The sequence below is a fragment of the Leucoraja erinacea genome, chromosome 33 (genome assembly GCF_028641065.1).
Source record: "Leucoraja erinacea ecotype New England chromosome 33, Leri_hhj_1, whole genome shotgun sequence".
In the NCBI taxonomy this organism is placed as follows: Eukaryota; Metazoa; Chordata; class Chondrichthyes; order Rajiformes; family Rajidae; genus Leucoraja; species Leucoraja erinaceus.
In genome coordinates, this window is record NC_073409.1 from 5,705,253 (window position 1) to 5,727,103 (window position 21,851).

Consider the following 21,851-nt stretch of genomic DNA (forward strand, 5'->3'; position numbering starts at 1 on the left):
ATAGGCCGAAACCCTTCTTCAGAAGCCTTAGTTACTCCAGCACCTTGTGTCATTTTATGTAAACCTCGCACCTGCAGTTCATCGTGCCTCATGTCACGTCAAGTCAAGTTTATTCGTCACATACACATACGAGATGTGCAGTGAAATGAAAAGTGGCAATGCTCACGGACTTTGTGCAAAAAGACAAACAAACAAACTACAAACAGAATGGAACAGAACCACATATTCTTTTTCATATTAAATAATGTGGGCGGAAGGAAAATGGGAAACAAACAGCAATTTAAAACAAAAGCTGTAGAGTGGTTCAGTAAAATTAGTCCCTGGTGAGATAGGAATTGACAGTCCTAATGGCCTCTGGAAAGAAACTTCTTCTCAACTTCTCAACCTCTTGGGCATTTCTTTGCATGCCACTGCTCAGTACTAATATATCATGGGCTTGTGTTTCTCGATTAGCACGGGTGTCGAGGGTTATGGGGAGAAGGCAGGAAAATGGGACTAGGAGGCAGAGATCAGCCATGATTGAATGGCGGAGTAGACTCGAGGGGCCAAAAGGCCTAATTCTACTCCTACATCTTGTGAACTTGTGTTTAGTTCGAGGCAAAAATACTTTGGGCCAAAGAAGCTAACTGCACTAAAGCAGAGAACTGATTAGTTTAGTTTAGAGATACAGCGCAGAAACAGGCCAGTCGGCTCACTGAGTCCGCACCGACCAACGAGCCCCACATGTTGACACCACCCTACACTAGGGACAAATGATGTACATTTTATACTGAGCCAATTAGCCTATAAACCTGTACGTCTTTGGAGTGTGGGAGGAAAGTGGAGATCTCACAGGTCACGGGGAGAACGTACAAACTCCGTGCAGACTATCACCCATGGTCAGAATTGAACCTGCGCTGTGAGGCAGTAGCTCTACTGCTGTGCCACCATGCCACCTGTAGAACTGATGCAGAGACTTGATCCGAAATTCGATCCTCACTGTGTCTCCACAGATGTATTGTATTGTATTGTATTCAATTTATTGTCATTGTCTCAATTTGAGACAACGAAATGAATTTTCCTTACAGGCAGTATCATTAAAAAAAATCACAAAGAAATTATAAAAATAAATAATAAATAAATAATAAAACATATTAAAAATAACATTGAAATTGAATTAAATTTTTTTTAAAAAGCACAAATACAGAAGTCCACGACACAACATAACATAAATGGCACCCAGGTGAGGACGGCACCATAGTCCAGCCAGCCTCCCCTCCGTGTTCATCCGTGGACGGGGCCTTCCAAGCACCCGCAGTCGCTGCCCCGGGTGGCCCGATGTTCAGGCCCTCACGCCGGGCTGGTGGAATGCCGACGCCGAACCCCGACGGTGAGCATCCTCCTCCTCAGCGGCCCGGACCTCCTGATCAGCCGCCTCCCGCTGTCGTAGTCTGCAGCTCCTGAGTCCGCAGGTCGAGATGCTGCTTCATCCAATGAGTTCTACCAGTAGTTTGTTTTTTTTCCTCCAGATTCCAGCATCTTCAGTCTATGTTGTCATCATTAGTCAATAATCTCACATAATTACATAATAATAGGAATCTGAGGGGTAACTTTTTCACACAAAGGGTGATGGGGTGTATGGAACGACCTGCCAGGGGAGGTAGTTGAGGCTGGGACTATCCCAACATTTAAGAAACAGTTAGACAGGCACATGGATAGGACGGGTTTAGAGGGATATATAGGCCAAATGCAGGCAGATGGGACAAGTGTAGATGGGACCTGCTGATTGGAATGGGCAAGTTGGGCCGAAGGGCCTGTTTCTTGGCTGCATGACTCTATCAGGTTATGCTGCAAAATGATCACAGAACATAATTGCAAGTGCTATTTCTACTCTTGCAGTGATCACCATATCATTATTAATGAATTGTGTTTTTTCTTATATTATTTATGTATTGTGTTAATGTACCTGTAAAGCTGCACCTTTATCGCCTCCTTAGCATCGTAATTGATCAAAACGCACCGTGCAGGCAGAAAACGCCAAAGGTCAAATTCATTCAGCCCATCAAGCCTACTCCGCCATTCAATCATGGCTGATCTATCTCTCCCTCCTAACTCCATTCTCCTGCCTTCTCCCCATAACCCCTGACACCCGTACTAATCCAGAATTATTTTATTGTATGGCTGTATGGGAATTTCATTTCACTGTGCCATCTGGCACATGTGATGAATATATCTATCTTGTATCTTGTATCTTGTAATCTATCAATCTCCATCTTAAAAATATCTATTGACTTGGCCTCCACAGCCTTCTGTGGCAATCAATTCTACAGATTCGCCATCCTGTGACTAAATAAATGTCTCCTCATCTCTTTCCTAAAAGTATGTTCCTTAATTCTGAGGCTATGACCTCTGGTTCTAGACTCCCCCACTAGTGGAAGCATGCTCTCCACATCCACTATCCAGGCCTTTCACTATCCGGTTTCAATGAGATCCCCCCTCATTCTTCTAAACTCCAGAGAGTACAGGCCCAGCACCGTTAAACACTCAATAGACAATATGTGCAGGAGGAGGCCATTCGGCCCTTCAAGCCAGCACTGCCATTCACTGTGATTATGGCTGATCTTCCACAATCAGTACCCTGTCCCTGCCTTCTCCTCATATCCCATGACTCCGCTATCTTTAACTCTAACTCTCTCTTGAAAGCATCCAGGGAATTGGCCTCCACTGCCTTCCGAGGCAGAGAATTCCACATTCACAACTCTGTGTGAAAAAGTTTTTCCTCATCTCCGTTCTAAATGGCCTACAACTTATTCTTAAACTGTGGCCCCCTGGTTCTGTACTCCCCCAACATGGAGAACATGTTTGCTGCCTCTAGCGTGTCTAATCCTTGAATAATCTTGTATGTTTCAATAAGATCCTCTCTCATCCTTCTAAATTCCAGTGTGTACAAGCCCAGTCGCTCCATTCGTTCAACATATGACGGTCCCACCATCCTGGGAATTAACCTGGTGAACCTATGCTGCACTCCCTCAATCATACGTTAACCCATATTAATGTAACGCCTGGTTTCTTTGCTCTGTTTCACAGTTCAATAGTGTTTGGATTCCTGACCCTGATGAAGTCTGGTGCCCGGCAGAGATTGCCAAGGACTATCAGAGGGGATCTGATGTACTACTCCTGCAGCTGGAAAATGGCACAGTAAGTTGGCAGTGAATTATATATATTTGATGCACAGTTTCAAAAGCTTGCCAAATCAATCAACTATTGCTTTTACTCATTAGAAATCCATGTTTAGTTTAGTTTCAAGATCTACTTCTTGCGTATGGCGTGCACAGCCTAAAGTTGGAGGACAACTTGTTCAACTTGTTCTATTTGATTGTGCATGTCGACTTGATTGCATTCGTCGAAACAGGGCGGACCACATGAAGGTTGCAATCTCCCACCCCAGTTTAGAGATACAGCGTGGAAACAGGCCCTTTGGCCAGCGATCCCCGTTCACTAACACCAGCGTACACTCACTAGGGACAATTTACAATTTTTACCAAGCCAATTAACCGACAAACCTGCACGTCTTTGGAGGGCAGGTGGAAACTGGAGCTTCCAGAGAAAACCCACGCAGGTCAGGGGAGAAATTTCGTACAGACAACACCCGTAGTCGGGATTGAACCCAGGTCTCTGGCGTTGTAAGGCAGAGATTAGCGAGGTACAGTGAAAAGCTCTTGTCGTGTGATAACCAGTCAGCGGAAAGACTATACATGATTACAATCGAGCCGTCCACAGTGTAGAGATACACGATAAAGGGGAATAACATAAGCACAGTTAAAGTAAAAAAATGCTGCTGCCAGAGGAGAGATTTAAAAGAGTGGAGCGATTGTTATGTGTGATTGCAGATCCACTCCTATGACACAAAGAGTTACCTTGTTTGGGCACCGTCTTGGATTCGGTATCCCGTGTCCTGTTAATGTTACGTAGTATTACTGTGATTAATTTATTGGATTATTGATTATTTACCTGTGTGTCATTGTGTTAATGGGCCTGTTATGTTGCAGCAGTGCATTGTCATCTTGCTGATACAAACTCACTGACAATGAAACAATCTTGACTCTCGACATCATTGCTGTACCGGCTGAGGTTTTAAATTAAACATTTAATTTCAATGGAGTTCAGGGCTACAAAGGCCCACCTTGTAAAAGTGAATATTCCACATTTGTGTAGGAAAGGACTGTAGATGCTGGTTTAAATCGAAGATAGACCCAAAATGCCGGAGTAACTCAGCGAAACAGACAGCATCGCTGGACTGAATGTTTTGGGTCAAAACGCTTCTTCCGACTACTTTTGTTCACACCTTTGTTCTCTGACCCCCCCTCTCATTAGTCATTCCAGCCCCTTTTACCCCTTCTTCACCTCCAGCCTTTCACACTTACTCCACCAATCCGTTAATCACCCCTCTCCCCCCCTCACCTGTATCCACCCATCACTCACCAGGCTTTGCCCCACCCTCTCCTCCTTCTCCAGCATTCTTCCCTCCTCAGTCTGAAGAAGGGTCCCAGTCCAAAATATCGCCTGTCCATTCCCTCCACAGATTAGTTTAGTTTAGAGATGGAATCGGGTTCTTTGGCCCACCGAGTCCGTGCCGACCAGCGATCCCCATTATACAAGCACACATTCCACACTTAGGGACAATTTATAATGATTCCCGAAGCCAATTAACTTACAAACCTGTACGTCTTTGGAATGTGTGAGGAAAATCCGGAGAAAACCCACACGGTCATGGGGAGAACGTACAAACTCCACACAGACAGGCACATGTAGTCAGGATTGAACCCGGGTCTCTGGTGCTGTAAGGCAGCAACTCTACTGCTGCGCCACCATGCCCTCCAGTTGCTCCCTGAACGGCTGAGTTCCTCCAGCACTTTGTGCTTTGCTCAAGATTGCAGCATCTGCAGTGCCTTGAATCTCTCTGGAATATAACGGCTGTAGGTTTGGTATTGAAGTCAATCTCCTTGCCTGCGCTTGGCACATACAAGATGCTCAACCGATTTCTTTCAAAGTGTTTCCAGTACAATTTGTTCCCTTTGTTCTGTCAAACAGTGACTAGCGTGTTTGACGTGAGCTGCCAAGAGCTCTCATAACACGTAGTCAGACAAACACCACCACAGAAGATGTGTTTGAAGTCTCCAAACCAATTGAGAGGTTGCCATTAGAGATTTTGCAATAAGGCTTGATAGATATTTATGTGGATGTTGCAAGGACTAGAGGGTGTGAGCTACAGGGAGAGGTTAAATAGGCTGGGTCTCTATTCGCTTGGAGCATAGGAGGAAGAGGGGTGATCTTATAGACGTGTACAACATCATGAGAGGAATAGATCGGGTAGATGGATAGAAATGTACAGAGTCTCTTGTCCAGAGTAGGAGAATCGAGGACCAGAGGACATTGGTTCAAGTTGAAGGAGAAAAGATTTAATAGGAATCTGAGGGGTAATTCTTTTCACACAAAGGTTGTGGGTGTGTGGAACAAGCTGCCAGATGAGGTAGTTGAAGCTGGGACTATCCCAACGTTTAAGAAACAGTTAGACAGGTACATGGATAGGACAGGTTTGGAGGGATATGGACCAAGCGCAGGCAGGTGGGACTAGTGTAGCCGGGACATGTTGGGCACGTTGGGCCAAAGGGCCTGTTTCCACACTGTATCACTCTATGACTCTCTATATTCAGTGTGACATTAAGGAACAAACTTGCTAATGTTGGAAATCAGTCATAGCTAACCTGGTTAATGAAGTGGACAGCCTGTGTTTCAGTCAGACTAGTTAACCAAGATAAACTGTGGATTTACATACTGGGTTAAAAATTGTTTCACAGTCCAAATTATATGTTAAACCAGCCATGCACTGTCAGTCAACACTGTGGCGCAGCGGTAGAGTTGATGCCTTACAGCGCCAGAGACCCGGGTTTGATCTTGACTATGAGTACAGTCTGTATGGAGTCTGTATAAGGGGTAATTCTCTGCCATAGAAGGTAGCTGAGGCCAGTTCATTGGCTATATTTAAGAGGGAGTTAGATGTGGCCCTTGTGGCTAAAGGGATCAGGGGGTATGGGGAGAAGGCTGGGATGGGATACTGTTGGATGATCAGCCATGATCATATCGAATGGCGGTGCAGGCTCGAAGGGCCGAATGGCCTACTCCTGCACCTATTTGCTATGTTTCTATGTAAGCCATTTAGAATGGAGATGAGGAAAAACATTTTCACACGGAGGGTTGTGAGTCTGTGGAATTCTCTGCCTCAGAAGGCAGTGAGGCCAATTTTCTGGATTTTTTCAAGAGAGAGTGAGGTAGACCTCTTAGAGATAGCTGAGTCGGTGGATATGGGGAGAAGGCAGGAACGGAGTACTGATTGTGGATGATCAGCCATGATCACTGTGAATGGCGGTGCTGGCTCGAAGGGCCGAATGGCCTCCTCCTGCATCTATTGTCTATTGAGTTTGTACGTTCTCCTGGTGGCCACGTGGGATTTTTCCGGATGCTCCGGTTTCCTCCCACTCTCCAAAGCGTCCAGGTTTGTTGGTTGTCCAAAAGGGTTTCGGCCCGAAACATTACCTACTTCCTTCGCTCCATAGATGCTGCTGCACCCGCTGAGTTTCTCCAGCATTTTTGTGTACCTTCAGGTTTGTTGGTTAATAGGCTCTGTAAATTGTCACTAAGGTGCAGGGTGGGACTGGTGTATGGGTGAGTGTTGGTCAGTGTGGACTCAGTGGGCTGATCGCTTGTTTCCATACTGTGTCTCTAAACTAAACTAACAACATCTAAACACATCCACATTGAGGTCATTGCTACACTTTCCTCTCCAATTTCCCACAGACCATGGTTTCTGCAGTCCCCCAAGTTATTGTTCCTGCCTGGTGTATAATCAGTAGCTGAGCAATCTTTAGACTTTAGAGATAATACTTTAGATAGACTTTAGAGATAACTTTAGGGCGTGGAAATAGGCCCATCGGCCCACAGAGTCCCTGCCGCCAGCGATCACCCCGTACACAAGCACTAGAAACATAGAAACATAGAAATTAGGTGCAGGAGTAGGCCATTCGGCCCTTCGAGCCTGCACCTCCATTCAATATGATCATGGCTGATCATCCAACTCAGTATCCCGTACCTGCCTTCTCTCCATACCCCCTGATCCCCTTAGCCACAAGGGCCACATCTAACTCTCTCTTAAATATAGCCAATGAACTGGCCTCAACTACCCTCTGTGGCAGAGAGTTCCAGAGATTCACCACTCTCTGTGTGAAAAAAGTTCTTCTTATCTCGGTTTTAAAGGATTTCCCCTTTATCCTTAAGCTGTGACCCCTTGTCCTGGACTTCCCTAACATCGGGAACAATCTTCCTGCACACACTAGGGAAAATTTACAATTTTAACGTTGCCAATTAACCTACAAACCTGCGCGTCTTTGGGGTGTGGGAGGAAACCTGAGCACCCGGAGAAAACCTGTGGTGACAAGGGGGAACATACAAACTCCGTACTATCAGCTCCGAAGTCAGGATCAAACCCGGGTCTCTGGCGCTGCAAGGCAGCAACTCTACCACTGCGCCAACATCTTCGAACATTTCGGCGAACATTTTTGGCATCTGCAGTTCCTTCATTCATGGGAAAGAATGCAAGTTCCTTTATATATTTCGGTTCTGTTGATTTCTTTGTGAGCTTCAACTATTATCCTGATTATTTCATTTGATTAATTTTGAAGCTTGGTTTTGAATGTCTATTGTACCTGAAACTAAATATGGAGATGACAGTCAAACAGGTTTCCCCACCCTCTCGGGCTCTTCATTTGACTAAAGCCTTTCATGTGGATCGAGAATATAGGAGGGAGCATTCTTCAAATTCTTTAGTTGTCGCAGTGGTGACAAAGGCTAACATATGACTGCATTTAATTAGCATGCCTGTACTTCTAACATTACAACTTTAGAAATATATGAATGTGGCTGAGCTCAACCTTTGGACAGATTCTTTCCATTTCTGGAGTAACTCGGTGGGTCAGGCAGCATCTCTGGAGGGAAGGAATGGGGACGTTTCATGTCGAGACGGTCTGAAGAAGGGTCTCGACCAGGAACGCCGCCCCATTCCTTCTCTCCAGAGGTGCTGCTCTGGTCCGCTGAGTTACTCCAACTTTTTGTGTCTATCTTCGGTTTAAACCAGCATCTACAGTTCCTTCTTACACACAACTTGTCCCTATTGTGTAGAGATCAGTTCAGCTCGGTTTAGTTTATTGTCACGTGTGCCGAGGTACAGAGAAAAGCTTTTGTTGCGTGCTATCTGGTCAGCGGAAAGACAATACATGATTACAATCGAGCTATTTACAGTGTATAGATACATGATAAGGGAATAACCTTTGGTGATACGAAAGCCAGCAAAGTCCGACCAAGGATAGTCCGAGGGTCACCAATGAGGTAGATAGTAGTTCAGCACCGCTCGCTAGTTGTGGTAGGATGATTCAGGTGCCTGATAACAGCTGAGAAGAAACTGTCCCTGAATCTGGAGGCGTGAATTTTCACACTTCTGTACCTTTTGCCTGATGGGAGAGGGGAGACGAGGAAGTGACCAGGGTGCGACTCATTCTTGATTATGTTGCTGGCCTTGCCGAGGCAGCGTGAGGTATAAATGGAGTCAATGGAAGGGAGGTTGGTTTGTGTGATGGTCTGGGCTGCGTCCACAATTCGCTGCAATTTCCTGCAGTCTTGGATGGAGCTGTTCCCAAACTATGCTGTGATGCATCCCGATAAAATGCTTTCTACGGCGCATCTGTAGAAGTTGGTGAGAGTTGTAGGGGACGTGCCGAATTCTTCATCCTCTCTCTTCTTCACCCCCAACTCACCCCTTCCATTTATGGATATTTCTATTTCCATTTTGGTTTGGGATGAGGCAGAATCTTTCACTGCAAACCTATGTTCTCTCACAGCTGAATAAGGTCCCAACCTGAAAAATTCTCCCGGGTGAACGTGTGGGTTTTCCCCGGGTGCTCCGGTTTCCACCCCACACTCCAAAGACGTACAGGTTGGAAGGTCAATTGGCTTTGGTAAAATTGTAAATTGTCTCCAGTGTGTGGTGCTAGTGCTGGTGTACGGGGTGATTACTGGTCGGCGTGGACTCGGTCGGCTGAAGAGCCTGTTTCTGTGCTGTGTCTCTAAAATAAAGTCTGAAGGTTTGTCAAGTTGGAAAACAAGGCAATTATAAAAACATGGCATCTCTGATTCATGCCAAGGAAGTGGTTTGATACTAAATTTCCGCTGTCGTTGTAATCCTGGCGAATCTAGATCGGTACGTAATTCCAACAAGTACATTTGAAAAGGAAACATTCTTTCTTTCACCGTTTGTTTTGGGCATTTTAGGAGCTGAAATATCCGGTGGATCCGGTGAAGTCACTGTTGCCGCCTCTGCGGAACCCGGACATCCTGGTGGGCGAGAATGACCTCACGGCGCTCAGTTACCTCCACGAGCCCGCAGTTCTACACAACCTCAAGGTCCGCTTCGTGGATTCCCAACTCATCTACACTTACTGTGGTAAGTTATGGGCAGCGCGGCGGCCCAGTGGTAGAGCTGCTGCCTTGCAGCACTGAGGTCCCAGGTTCGATCCTGACCACGGGTGCTTGTCTGAACGGAGTTTGTACATTCTCCCTGTGAACAGCGTGGGTTTTCTCCAGGTGCTCCAGTCTCCTCCCACACTCCAAAGATGTGCAGGTTTGTAGAGGTTAAACTGTAAATTGTCCCGAGTGTGTGTTGGATAGCGTTGGTGTGCGGGGATCGCTGGTCGGCGTGGACTCGGTGGGACGAAGTTCCCTGTTCCCGCGCTGTATTTCCAAACTAAACCAATGCAGGTGCAAAGGGTAAATAGAGTCATAGAGGGCAACACAGTGGCGCAGCGGTGGAGATGCTGCCTTACAGCGCCAATGACCCGGGTTTGATCCGGACTACGGATGTACTCAGCCTTGGGTGAGTCGGCACCTGTTACTAAAGTAGACAGCCTGTGTTTCAGTCATACCAGTTAACCACGGTTTTCTCCTGGTGCTCAGGTTTCCAGCCACATTCCAAACATGTACAGGTTTGTCGGCTCATTGGCTTCTGGAAATGTTCCCGAGTGTGTAGAATAGAACTAGTGTACGGGTGATCATTGGTCGGCATGGACTCGGTGGGCTGAAGGGCCTGTTGCCACACTGTATCTCTAAATCTAACAGCTGTTTAGCATGGTAAGAGGCCGTTCAGCCCTCCTTGCCCATTCTGACCAAGTTAGCAAGCTGGCTGGTCCCATTTACTGGCATGTGGCCCCAAATCCTTCCTGTCCATATATCCGTCCAAATGCTAGTGAGTGAATGAACGATATAGTGTTCAATCAGGAAAGGCTCCATGCTGACCATCGATCACACACTCACAATAGTTCTATGTTATCCCTCTTTCTCATCCACTCCTTACACACTAGGGGCAATTTGCAGAGGCCAATTAACCTACAAATCTGCACATCTTTAGGATGTGGGAGGAAAACGGAGCACCCAGAGGAAACCCATGTAGGCACAGGGAGAGCGTGCAAACTCCTCACAGACAGCACCTGAGATCAGGATCGAGCCTGGGTCTCTGGCATTGTGAGGCAGCAGCTGTGCCACTGTGACCCCCCCCTCCCCCCACCCCCATGTCTTTTGGTATATAAAGGTAACTGTTGTTTCTGGTTTATTTTAGGTATCATACTTGTGGCTATTAATCCATACAAACAGCTACCCATCTATGGGGATGTCATCATCCATGCCTACTGTGGGCGGAACATGGGCGATATGGATCCTCATATCTTTGCCGTGGCAGAGGAAGCGTACAAGCAAATGGCCAGGTTGATCCTTCCATCAGATGGGTTCTAAATGAAAGTCAGATGCATGTCCATGAATGATGGGGACCCGTGTAACGTTTCTGTGAGATTGTAAATGCGCCATCACAATCATTCCACTTTTAAACAGAAATCCGATACAATTCAATGAAAATCCTGGTTTCAAAAGTGCATCGGGTTCTTGGATGTTGCCAAGGCCTGACCATTTCTCCTTCCATCCCCACCATTGTGTATGTGATTAGTATTTATAAATAGTTTTCAATGTTTGCATGTTTATCCAATGGAAGATGCTGCCTCAGCGGTGCACGGTGGCGCAGCAGTAGAGCTGCTGCCTCACGGCGCCAGGAGACCCGGGTTCGATCCTGACCTTGGGTGTTGTCTGTGTGGAGTTTGCACGTTCTCCCCGAGACCACGTGGGCTTCCTCTAGTTGCTCCGGTTTCCTGCCACATCCCCAATACGTGGTTTTTATAACACAATATGCACCGGTTTTTAGGTTAGTTGGCTTATAAACCTGCCCCTATTGTGTTGGAAGTGGATGAGAAAATGGGACAACATAGAAGAACTCGTTAGAATGGGTCAGCATGGACCTGGTAGACCGAAGGGCCTTTTCCATGCTGTATCTTTCAAACAAGAAATGCTGATAGTTATTTGAGATTTGGAAACAATGATTAAGTACTAATCTTAATTTAGGATGCCAAGAATCCTATTCACCATATGTTGTATGTGTTTGCCTCTTCAATGTGAAGCTGGACAGCTTGGAAACAGGCCCTTCAACCTATTTTGGTTCTGCTAAATAAGCGAGTCCTGTTTGGTCCATAGCCATCTAAACCCTTCCCATCCCTATATCTGTCCCTATGTCAGTAATGTATTTTAAAAGTCTTAATTACATCCACTTCTACAACTTCCTCTGGCTTCAATTTATGAATGTTTTCTCACAAGATCATGTACTATTCATTTTAGTTGTGTTTCAAGCAGATGAAGATTCCTTGAAGGGGAACTAAATGCTATGCCTCCTAATGTTAGGAAGAATCGGAACCAGTCTATCATCGTGAGCGGAGAGTCCGGTGCCGGCAAGACTGTATCTGCCCGATATGCCATGAGATATTTTGCCACTGTCAGCAAATCCAGCAGCAAGGATTGTGTCGAAGATAAGGTCCTTGCATCCAATCCTATAACGGAGGTAGGAAGTGGTAACGCAGTTAAATAATCAATAACCTTGAAACGATTAAAATCCTTAACAAAGCCAATTAGATAATCCATTGTTTGGTGTAAAGTATGAGTTCTATTTTTGATCATTTGTTATTAGTGCTGGTTTGCATATCAATTCAAAGCTAAACTGTGTTTATCACCATTTTTTCTATCAATATACTGTGCTTTTTTTTTGATTTTGTGACCAATCAACTTTTAATTGAATAAACAAATAACTAAATAGGGTGGCACAGTGGCAAAGTGGTAGAGTTCTAGAGTCATAGAGTGATACAGTGTGGAAACAGGCCCCTTGCAGCAATATCTCCTTGTTTTCAGGCCATTGGAAATGCAAAGACAACACGTAATGACAACAGCAGCCGCTTCGGTAAATATACCGAGATCAGCTTCGATAACCGATATCGCATAATCGGAGCTAACATGAGAACGTACCTGCTGGAAAAGTCTCGCGTGGTCTTTCAGGTAAGGGTCACACTGATGTATTTCCACACTGACCTTTCCGTCCTGGGCCTCCTCCATTGTCAGAGTGAGGTCCAGCTCAAATTGGAGGAACAGCACCTCGTATTTCGCTTGGGCAGCTTACACCCCAGCAGTATGAACATTGACTTCTCTAATTTCAAGTAACTCTTGCTTTCCCTCTCTCCCAATCCCTCCCCCCCTTCCCAGTTCTCCCACCTGTCTTATTGTCTCCGGCTACATTTTATCTCTGTTTGCTTCGTTGTTACTTTCTCCCAACTAACAATGATCTATTCTACATTTTCCTTGATCTCCATTCCCTTTGCCCTGGATTCACGCCTTACACTCCCTTATCTATGTATCTCCCTCTCCCCTAACATCTGTCTGAAGAAAGGTCTTGACCCGAAATGTCACCCTTTCCTTCTCTACAGAGATGCCTCCAGTCCCGCTGAGTTACTCCAGCATTTTGTGTCTATCTTCGGTTTAAACCAACATCTGCAGTTCCTTCCTGCACACAATGTATGGTTTTAGAGTCATAGGGTGATGCAGTGTGGAAGCAGGCCCTTCTGCCCAACTTGCCCACACTGGTTAACATACCCCAGCTACACTAGTCCCACCTGCCTGCACTTGGTTCATATCCCTCCAAACCTGTCCTATCCATGTACCTGTCAAACTGTTTCTTAAATGTTGCGATAGTCCCTGCCTCAACTACCTCCTCTGGCTTCTTGTTCCATACACGCTCTGTGTGAAAAAGCAGCACTGTTTTATGTTCTGTTGTGCACCATCACATATTAACCAACACACTCGTAGTTCTTTCGCACCATCCCAATGTTTGGCGAGTCCAGAACCAGGGGCCACAGTCCGGGGAGGTCATTTAAGACTGAGGTGCGAAAAAACGTTTTCACCCAGGGAGTTGTGAATTTATGGAATTCCCTGCCATAGAGGGCTGTGGAGGCCAAATCACTGGATGGATTTAAGAGAGAGTTAGATAGAGCTCTGGGGGCTAGTGGAGTCAAGGGAAATGGATTGGGGACGATCAGCCATGATCGCAATGAATGGCGGTGCTGGCTCGAAGGGCCAAATGGCCTCCTCCTGCACCTATTTTCTATGTTTCTATGTTTCATGCTGAATTGTTGGCTCATGATATCAAATGATAAAGCACCCCGGTGTTCCAATTATACCACCACTTTTGCAATAACTTTGCCATATCTATTTGTTATATTTAGACAGAAAATGAGAGGAATTATCATATATTCTACCAACTCTGTGCATCTGCTGGCAGAAAGGAGTTTGAGCATCTAAAATTAGGTAGGTGTTTTGACAACTTCCTACTTTGAAATCTATTTCATGGCAACTTGTTTTAGTCTGCTGACAAAATATCTGTGATAGAATCAGGGCGACATTAGTGAAATAAAGTTTCTCTGTAATAACAAGAAACTGCAGATGCCGGTTTATACCAAAGATAGATACAAAATGCTGGAGTTACTCTGCAGATCAGGCAGCATCTCTGGAGAAGAGGGTGGCAAATGGCACAGCAGGAGAGTTGCTGCCTTACAGCACGAGGGATGGGGGTTGGAGATTGCAACCTTCACGTGGTCCACCCTGTTTCAACAAATGCATTCAACCTGGCGTGCACAAACAGAAGATCAAATAGAACAATAGATCAACCCGTCTGAAGAAGGGTTTCGGCCCGAAACGTTGCCTTTTTCCTTCGCTCCATAGATGCTGCTGCACCCGCTGAGTTTCTCCAGCATTTTTGTGTACCATCAAATAGAACAAGTTGTCTTACAACTTTAGGCTGTGCACGCCATACGCAAGAAGAAGAAGCACTAGGGACCCTGGTTCAATTCTGACTAAGGGTGCTGTCTGTACATAGTTTGTACGATCTCCCTGTGACCATGTGGGTTTTCTCCAGGTGCTCCAGTTTCCTCCACACATTCCAAAGACGTGCAGGTTAATTGCCTTCTGTAAATTGTGTAGGATGTGAAATAGAGTTAACATAGAACCAGTATATGGGTGATCCGTGGTCAGCATAGACTCAATGGGCTGAAGGGCCTGTTTCCACATTGTATGTCTAAACTAAGCTAACATAGATAGGTGACTGTTCAGGTTGGGACCTTTCTTTCGACTGAGGAAAAGTCCCGACCCAAAACATCACCTATCCATTTTCTCCAGAGATGCTGCCTGACCCGCTGAGTTACTCCAGCCTCGTGTGCCTCTCTTTGGTATAAACCAGCATCTGCAGTTCTCTGTTACGGTATTTGTGAACTAAAGTTTCCCTGTGTTGTCTTGCACCTTTTCTAATGAGATCAATTTAAATTATTCACAGATGTTGCAGAAAACTTCAGTTACGTGAGCAAGGGTGGAAACGCTGTCATTGACGGCGTGAACGACCAGACTGATTTCATTGAAACTCAAAAAACTTTTTCGTTGCTGGGTACGTGTGGGGGATTGGCACAACTTCTGACGTGGGCCAGTGTTATTGTAATATTGTTCCCTGCCCTTGGAACAAAGTTGCTCCCTTATCCCTATCTGTCAGGGCAGCACAGTGGCGCAGCGGTAGAGTTGCAGCCTTACAGCGCTCACAAGACCCGGGTTCGATCCCGACTACGGGTGCTGTCAGTACGTTCTCCCCGTGACCTGCGTGGGTTTTCTCCGAGATCTTCCGTTTCCTCCCACACTCCAAAGGCGTACAGGTTTGTAGGTTAATTGGCTTGGTGCAAATGTAAATTGTCCCTAGTTTGCGTAAGACGGTGTTAATGTGCGGGGATCGCTGGTCGGCGCGGAGGGTCTGTTTCTGCGCTGTATCTCTTTTTAAAAAAAAAAAAATCTAAAATCTGATTGAGGTGGCTCTGGCTGAGGTTCCTTGTGATAAAATAGAAGAAACAGTCAATGGAAATGGAAATCTGTATTTCAGGTATGAACAAAGACTTTCAAATGGATGTCTTCAAAGTATTGGCAGGAATTCTTCACTTGGGAAATGTACAAATTAGATCTTTGAATGAAGAAAAATCTGAAGTCATAGTAAGTTTGCAGCATTTAAATCTATCGTGATTTATGATGTAGGGTCCACCCGCTGATTTTCCGGCAACTCGTGTTCCAGAGCCTTGCCGTATTATGCATTTTGCCAGACCGACAGAGGTCACGGCCTTTGGGGGGGGGAAGAGATACGAAGTCTGCCTCGGAGGTCAGCTGTGGGGCCGGTTCTGCCAGCTCCGGAGTCCCGGCTGCAGGCGACAAATTCAACTCACCGATCGGCCGCGAAAGTCCTGATGATGTCGAGATCGCCGTCATCACCGGACCAAGGCACCACATTTTCAGGCGGGAATTCCCGGGGGATTTCTCATGCGTTGGCATAACTTAATCCGGATTGAAGTAGGTGCTGAAAAATCAGTGGTGGACCTGTACAATATTACTCTGTATGTTTAACATTGATGCTCCACTGATATTGATTGATTGAGTAATTGATTGATTGAAACAGCATGAAACAGGCCCTTCGGCCCACCGAGTCCATGCTGACCATCGATCACGCCCTCACACTATTTTCTATGCTATCCCATTTTCGCATCCACTCCCTACACACTAGGGGCAATTTTACGGAGGCCAATTAACCCTGAAACCTGCTGGTCTTTGGGATACGGGAGGAATTCGTAACACCCGTAGGAGACCCACACAGTCACAGGGAGAACGTGCAAACACCACACGGACAGCACCCAAGGTCAGGATTGAACTGTGGACTCTGGCGCTGTGAGGCAGCAGCTTTATCAACACTGCCACTCTCAGATTAATCCCTCCATTCCAGGAATTGTCTGGTAAATCTTTGTTACTCTCCCTCTATTAGGGTTGTGCTTTCTTACCCAAGAAGATCAGAGCAATACTCAATGCTCCCAATGTAGTCTCAACAGGGCTTTGTGTAATTGAAACAATATATCTCCATCCTCCACTCAAAACATTGTTCAATAAAGCCGAACATGACATTTGCCTTCCTAATCATTGAAACATAGGTGCAGGAGTAGGCCCTTCGAGCCAGCACCGCCATTCAATACGATCATGGCTGATCATCCAAAATTAGTACCCCGTTCCTGCTTTTTCCCCATGTCCCTTGATTCCCTTAGCCCTATAAAGAGCTAAATTAATACGGAGATGGCTACAGAGCTTTGAAATCTAAAGGGCCTGTTCCACTTGGGCGTCGTTTGCGTGTCAGGCAGATGGCGTGCGATGATTTTGTATATCCCCAAATCATGGGGCGCTCTGCACGTCACCACGTACCATGCGCGTGTAATGCGCACCATGCGCTCATCACGTGCGCGTCACGACCAGCGTGTCGTGAGGCGTAAATGATGTCACGTAAATGACGCGCAAGTGGGACGGGCCCTAGAGAATGAACTTGTAATGATCATCCACCTATTTTGTTTGCTTATAAACAGCGCGGCGATCATCATCTTCAAGTGTTTAGTGAACTTCTTGAGCTGAAGGAGGAGGAGATGGCTTACGGACTCTGCCACCGAAAGATTGCTACCGGCTCGGACACCGTGATCAAACCCATGACCAAAGTTCAAGCCGTCAACGCCAGGGATGCATTGGCCAAGCACATCTACTCCAAGCTCTTCAGCTGCATCGTGGAGCACATCAACAAGGCTCTGCAGTTTTCCGGAAAGCAACACACCTTCATTGGTGTATTGGACATTTATGGGTAATGGCAACCGTGTATGATGTGTTCATTCTGCGGGAAGATATCTGTGTTTTTTTTAGTTTAGAGATACAGCACGGAAACAGACCCTTTGGCCCATCGATCCGCGCCGACCATTGATCCCCGCACACTAACGCTATCTTACACACACTAGGGACAATTGACAATCATACCAAGCCAATTAACCTACAGACCTGTACGTAGTTGGAGTGTGGGAGGAAACCCATGTGGTCGCAGGGTGAATGTACAAACTCCGTACAGACAAGCACCCGTAGTCAGGATCGAACCCGGGTCTCTGGCACCGTAAGGCAGCAGCACTACCGCTGTGCTACTGTGCCACCCATACTTCACGCCATAGAGCTATACAGCATGGAAACCGGCCCTTCAGCCCGTCATGTCCATGGTGACCATGTTGACATTGCAGGCTAATCCAGTTTACCTGTATAAAACCACAAGATATAGGAGCAGAAGTAGGCCATTTGGCCCATCAATTGTATACTGTAATTTGATCATGGATGATCTATTTTTCCCTCACAACCCCATTCTCCTGCCATCACTCTGTAACCTTTGATGCCCTTACCAATCAAGAACCTATCAACCTCCGTTTTCAAAATACCCGATGACTTGGCCTCCACAGCCGTATGTGGGAATGAATTCAATAGGTTCATCATCATCTAGCTAAAGAAATCCTCCTCGTCTTTCTAAATGTGCGTCTTTTCCCTCTGAGGCAGTGGCCTTTAGTCCTGGACTCTACCACACATGGAAATATCCTCCACATCCACTCTAGCTATACCTTTCATTATTCGGTAGATTATTTGGTCGATAGCCCTCTAAACTCTCCTTATGAATGACATCATTTTTCCTCAGTCCATGGTATCTAATGTGGAACCGCATTCGATGTTTAGTTCAGTTCGGTTTAGAGACATGACATGGAAACAGGCCCTTCGTCCCATTGATTCCACACCGACCAGCGACCCCCGCACACTAACACTAACACTAACATACACACACAAGAGACAATTTTACATTTAAACCAAGCCAATTAACCTACAAACCTGTACGTCTTTGGAGTGTGGGAGAAAACCGAAGATTTCGGAGAAAGCCCACGCAGGTCACGGGGAGAACGTACAAACTCTGTACTGAGAAGCACCCTTAGTCAGGATTGAACCCGGGTCTCTGGCGCTGTTAGGCAGCAACTCTACCGCTACGCCACCATGCCATACAGTGTTCTAGTTGACAAAACAGCTAGATGCTCAAAATTGGACCCTCTAACCCTTGGTCAAAGGCTGCCATTGTACCAGCAAGCACGTGAATCTGTAGACAACAAGGATGTTAGTTTACACAAAAATACACAGAGCGCTGGTGAATCTGACTGTGTGACGTGGGTTTTTATTGTAATATGTTCGTTCAAAAGACAAGAAAGCTTGTTATTTCTATCCCTTTAGGTTTGAAACCTTTGACATGAATAGTTTTGAACAGTTCTGTATAAATTATGCCAATGAAAAACTACAACAGCAATTTAATTTGGTGAGTATTTGGACTGCCTGCTTCATTTGTATTATGTTTGTCATTTTGATTATAATTTTATCCTTGATAAACAGTGACAATGACTGTATTTAACTACCCATATCTTTGCACTAAATGTTGCCGTTACAGTTTAGTTTATTGTCACGTGTGCCGAGGGATAGAGAAAATAATTTGTTGCGTGCTAACCAGTCAGCGGAAAGACAATACATGGTCATATTTACACCGTATAGATACATGATAAAGAAATAATGTTTAGTGCAAGGTAAAGCCAATCAAGGATAGTCCGAGGGTCATCAATGAGGTAGGTAGTAGTTCAGGACTGCTCTCTGATTGTGGTAGGATGGTTCAGTTGCCTGATAACAGATGGGAAGGTGTGCGTTTTCACACTTCTAAACTTTTTTCCCGATGGGAGAGGGGAGAAGAGGGAGAGACCAGGGGGTGACGTCAATGATTATGCTGCTGTCCTTGACGAGGTAGCGTGGGGCTGTCTATGGAAGGGAGGTTGGTTGGTGTGAAGGTCTGGGCTGCGTCCACAATTCGCAGGCGTGGATGGTGCTGTTTCCAAACCAAGCTGTGATGTTTCTTGATTAAATGCTTTAAATAGTCTGTTGTACTCTAGATCCTTTATCTATGCTCTGTGGACGACTTAATTATATTTATTTATTGTCTTTTTTTTGACTGGATAGCATGCAAGACTTTTCACCCTATCTTGATACACGTAACAATAATAAGCTAAACTGACTATAATATTTTTAAAATGAGGATTAAACGTTTGAAAGGTGAATCTGCAGAATTTTTTGGCACAGAAGGCTGTGGAGGTCAAGTCAGTGGATATGTTTAAGTCTGGTATAGATAGATTCTTGATTAGTACGGGTGTCAGAGGTTATGGGGAGAAGGCAAGAGAATGGGGTTAGGAGGGAGAGATAGACCAGCCATGATTGAATGGTGGAGTAGACTTGATGGGGCCCAATGGCCTAATTCTGCTCCTATCACTTGTGACCTGATAAATATATGAATCTCTCCAGCATGTGTTTAAACTGGAACAAGATGAATACATGAAGGAGGACATCCCGTGGACATTGATAGAGTTCAACGATAACCAGCCATGCATTGACTTGATCGAGGCTAAGATGGGCATATTGGAGTTGCTTGATGAGGAATGTCTGGTAAGTAGGAAGTTCTTAAATAATTGTTGACTGTTTAAGAGACGCTGGTAATCCATATTCCACCTGGGTTGCTCACAACACAAATGTTGACATCTCCAATTTCACATCACGCACCCCCTCCACTCTGGTGTGCACACATGCCCCCCACCATCTACCTCCACCCTGGTCACCCTGCTCCTTCCCCTCCTTCACACACTCATCTCCCATCCCCCATTTCCCTTTCATCCACTCTCTTTCCTCCCACCCCACCGCCACTTTCACCCATATCTCTCCCTCCGGCTCCATATTCTCCTCTCCTTATCTCACACTGGTTTGTCTACTTTTCACCTGTAACCTTTGTCACTTACACCACCCAGCTGCCAGTTATCAACCCCCTCGCCAGCCCCCACCTCTCTTATCCAACTTTCTCCCCCCCCCCCCCCCCCCCCCCCTTCTCCCGACTTGAAAACGTTGCCTGCCCATTCCCTCCACCAATGCTGCCTGGCCAGCTGTAATGTAAGAGTGGCCATGGTCTCTATTCCTTTGAGCTATGGTTAGGAAAGTAAGTACGTAAGTTTATTGGCCAAGTATTTACATACAAGGAATTTGCCTTGGTGCTCCGCCCACAAGTAACAACATGACATACAGTGACAGTTACGAGCTGTACAGTAACTGGTGTGATGTCCAAAGGGAAAAGCATGAATGATGTCACTGGGCCATTCTTGTTGTTGCTGCAGTTTACAATACATTTTTTGAATATTGAAGCATAACTGGCTGCTAATTGTGAACTTACTGCTGGAGACACAAGCGGATGCTGCAATCTTGAGCAAAACACGAAGGGAGAACTGGAGGAACTCAACGGGTCAGGCAGCATCTCTGGAGGGAATGGACAGACGATGTTTAGGATCGGAATCCAGGAGCACATGAGTTTGAAGAAGGGTCCAGACCTGAAACATCATCTGACCACCGAGGTTGCCTGACCCGCTGAGTTCCTCCAGCACTTTGTAAATACCAATGGCCTGTTGTCCATCCACCAAGTACGTGTCTCTCCATATTGTCTACACAGCTGCCGCAGGGAACTGAGGACAATTGGCTTCAGAAACTACAGAATAACTACTTGAACAAGAACCCTCTCTTTGAGAAGCCCAGAATGATGAGGAAGGCTTTCATCATCCAGCACTTTGCTGACAAGGTGAGTGGCTCCAATACACTCCCTCTATACTCCACGCTGCCTTGGAGAAACAGCCAACCTAATCAAAGACTTGTCCCACCCTGGTCATTCCTCCTCCTCCCTGATCCCATCAGCCAGATGGTCCAGAAGCTTGAAAACGCACACCACCGCACTCGGGAATGTCTTCACCTCTGGTATCCGGCTTCTGAATGGTCCTTCCATGAGCTTGGGCACTCTCCGATTTAACTTGACCCCATGGTACATCTCACACCCTGTCTATGGAACTGCGTAGCAAGGTGCTGCTGATGCTGGTTTACACCAAAGATAGACACAAAATGCTGGAGTAACTCAGCAGGACAGGCGGCATCTCTGGAGAGAAGGAATAGGTGAAGGTTTGGGTCGAGTCCCTTCTTCACTGCAGAAGGGTCTCGACCCGAAACGTCACCTATTCATTTTCTCTAGAGATGCTGCCTGATCCGCTGAGTTACTCCAGCATTTTTTGTCTATCTTTGTGTCTATTGAACTGATGGGCTACAATGCTGAGAACCACATTCTGCACTCAGTATCTTCCCCATTGCTCTATCTATTATACTTGAGTCAGGCGTGATTGTATGAATGTATCGTATTATCTGATCTGCCTCTGACTCTGCCTTGCCCTTGATGATTTCCACAAACATCAACGTATCAAACATAAGATTGCACTAAATATTACAGCCTTTATCCTGTACGAGAGCTTTTCACTGTACCTCGGTACACGTGACAATAAACAAAACTGAACTGAACTGTAGACGGGTTGATGTAATCGTGAATAGTCTTTTCA

The 21,851-nt window shown here is 45.9% G+C and overlaps 1 protein-coding gene across 3 annotated transcripts in view; it reads left to right on the forward strand.

The window, feature by feature from the left end:
- LOC129712576 (unconventional myosin-Vc-like) overlaps positions 1-21,851 on the forward strand; it is a 68,645-nt gene that overhangs the window by 12,829 nt on the left and 33,965 nt on the right. For all 3 annotated transcript variants that reach the window (XM_055661098.1, XM_055661096.1, XM_055661097.1), the window contains exons 2-13: positions 3,067-3,177; positions 9,358-9,529; positions 10,697-10,841; positions 11,860-12,016; positions 12,361-12,504; positions 13,725-13,806; positions 14,828-14,935; positions 15,416-15,522; positions 16,926-17,191; positions 18,634-18,715; positions 19,741-19,881; positions 20,927-21,052. In XM_055661098.1, the coding sequence (XP_055517073.1) occupies positions 3,067-3,177; positions 9,358-9,529; positions 10,697-10,841; positions 11,860-12,016; positions 12,361-12,504; positions 13,725-13,806; positions 14,828-14,935; positions 15,416-15,522; positions 16,926-17,191; positions 18,634-18,715; positions 19,741-19,881; positions 20,927-21,052 (1,641 nt within the window). The remainder of the gene's footprint in view (positions 1-3,066; positions 3,178-9,357; positions 9,530-10,696; positions 10,842-11,859; positions 12,017-12,360; positions 12,505-13,724; positions 13,807-14,827; positions 14,936-15,415; positions 15,523-16,925; positions 17,192-18,633; positions 18,716-19,740; positions 19,882-20,926; positions 21,053-21,851) is intronic.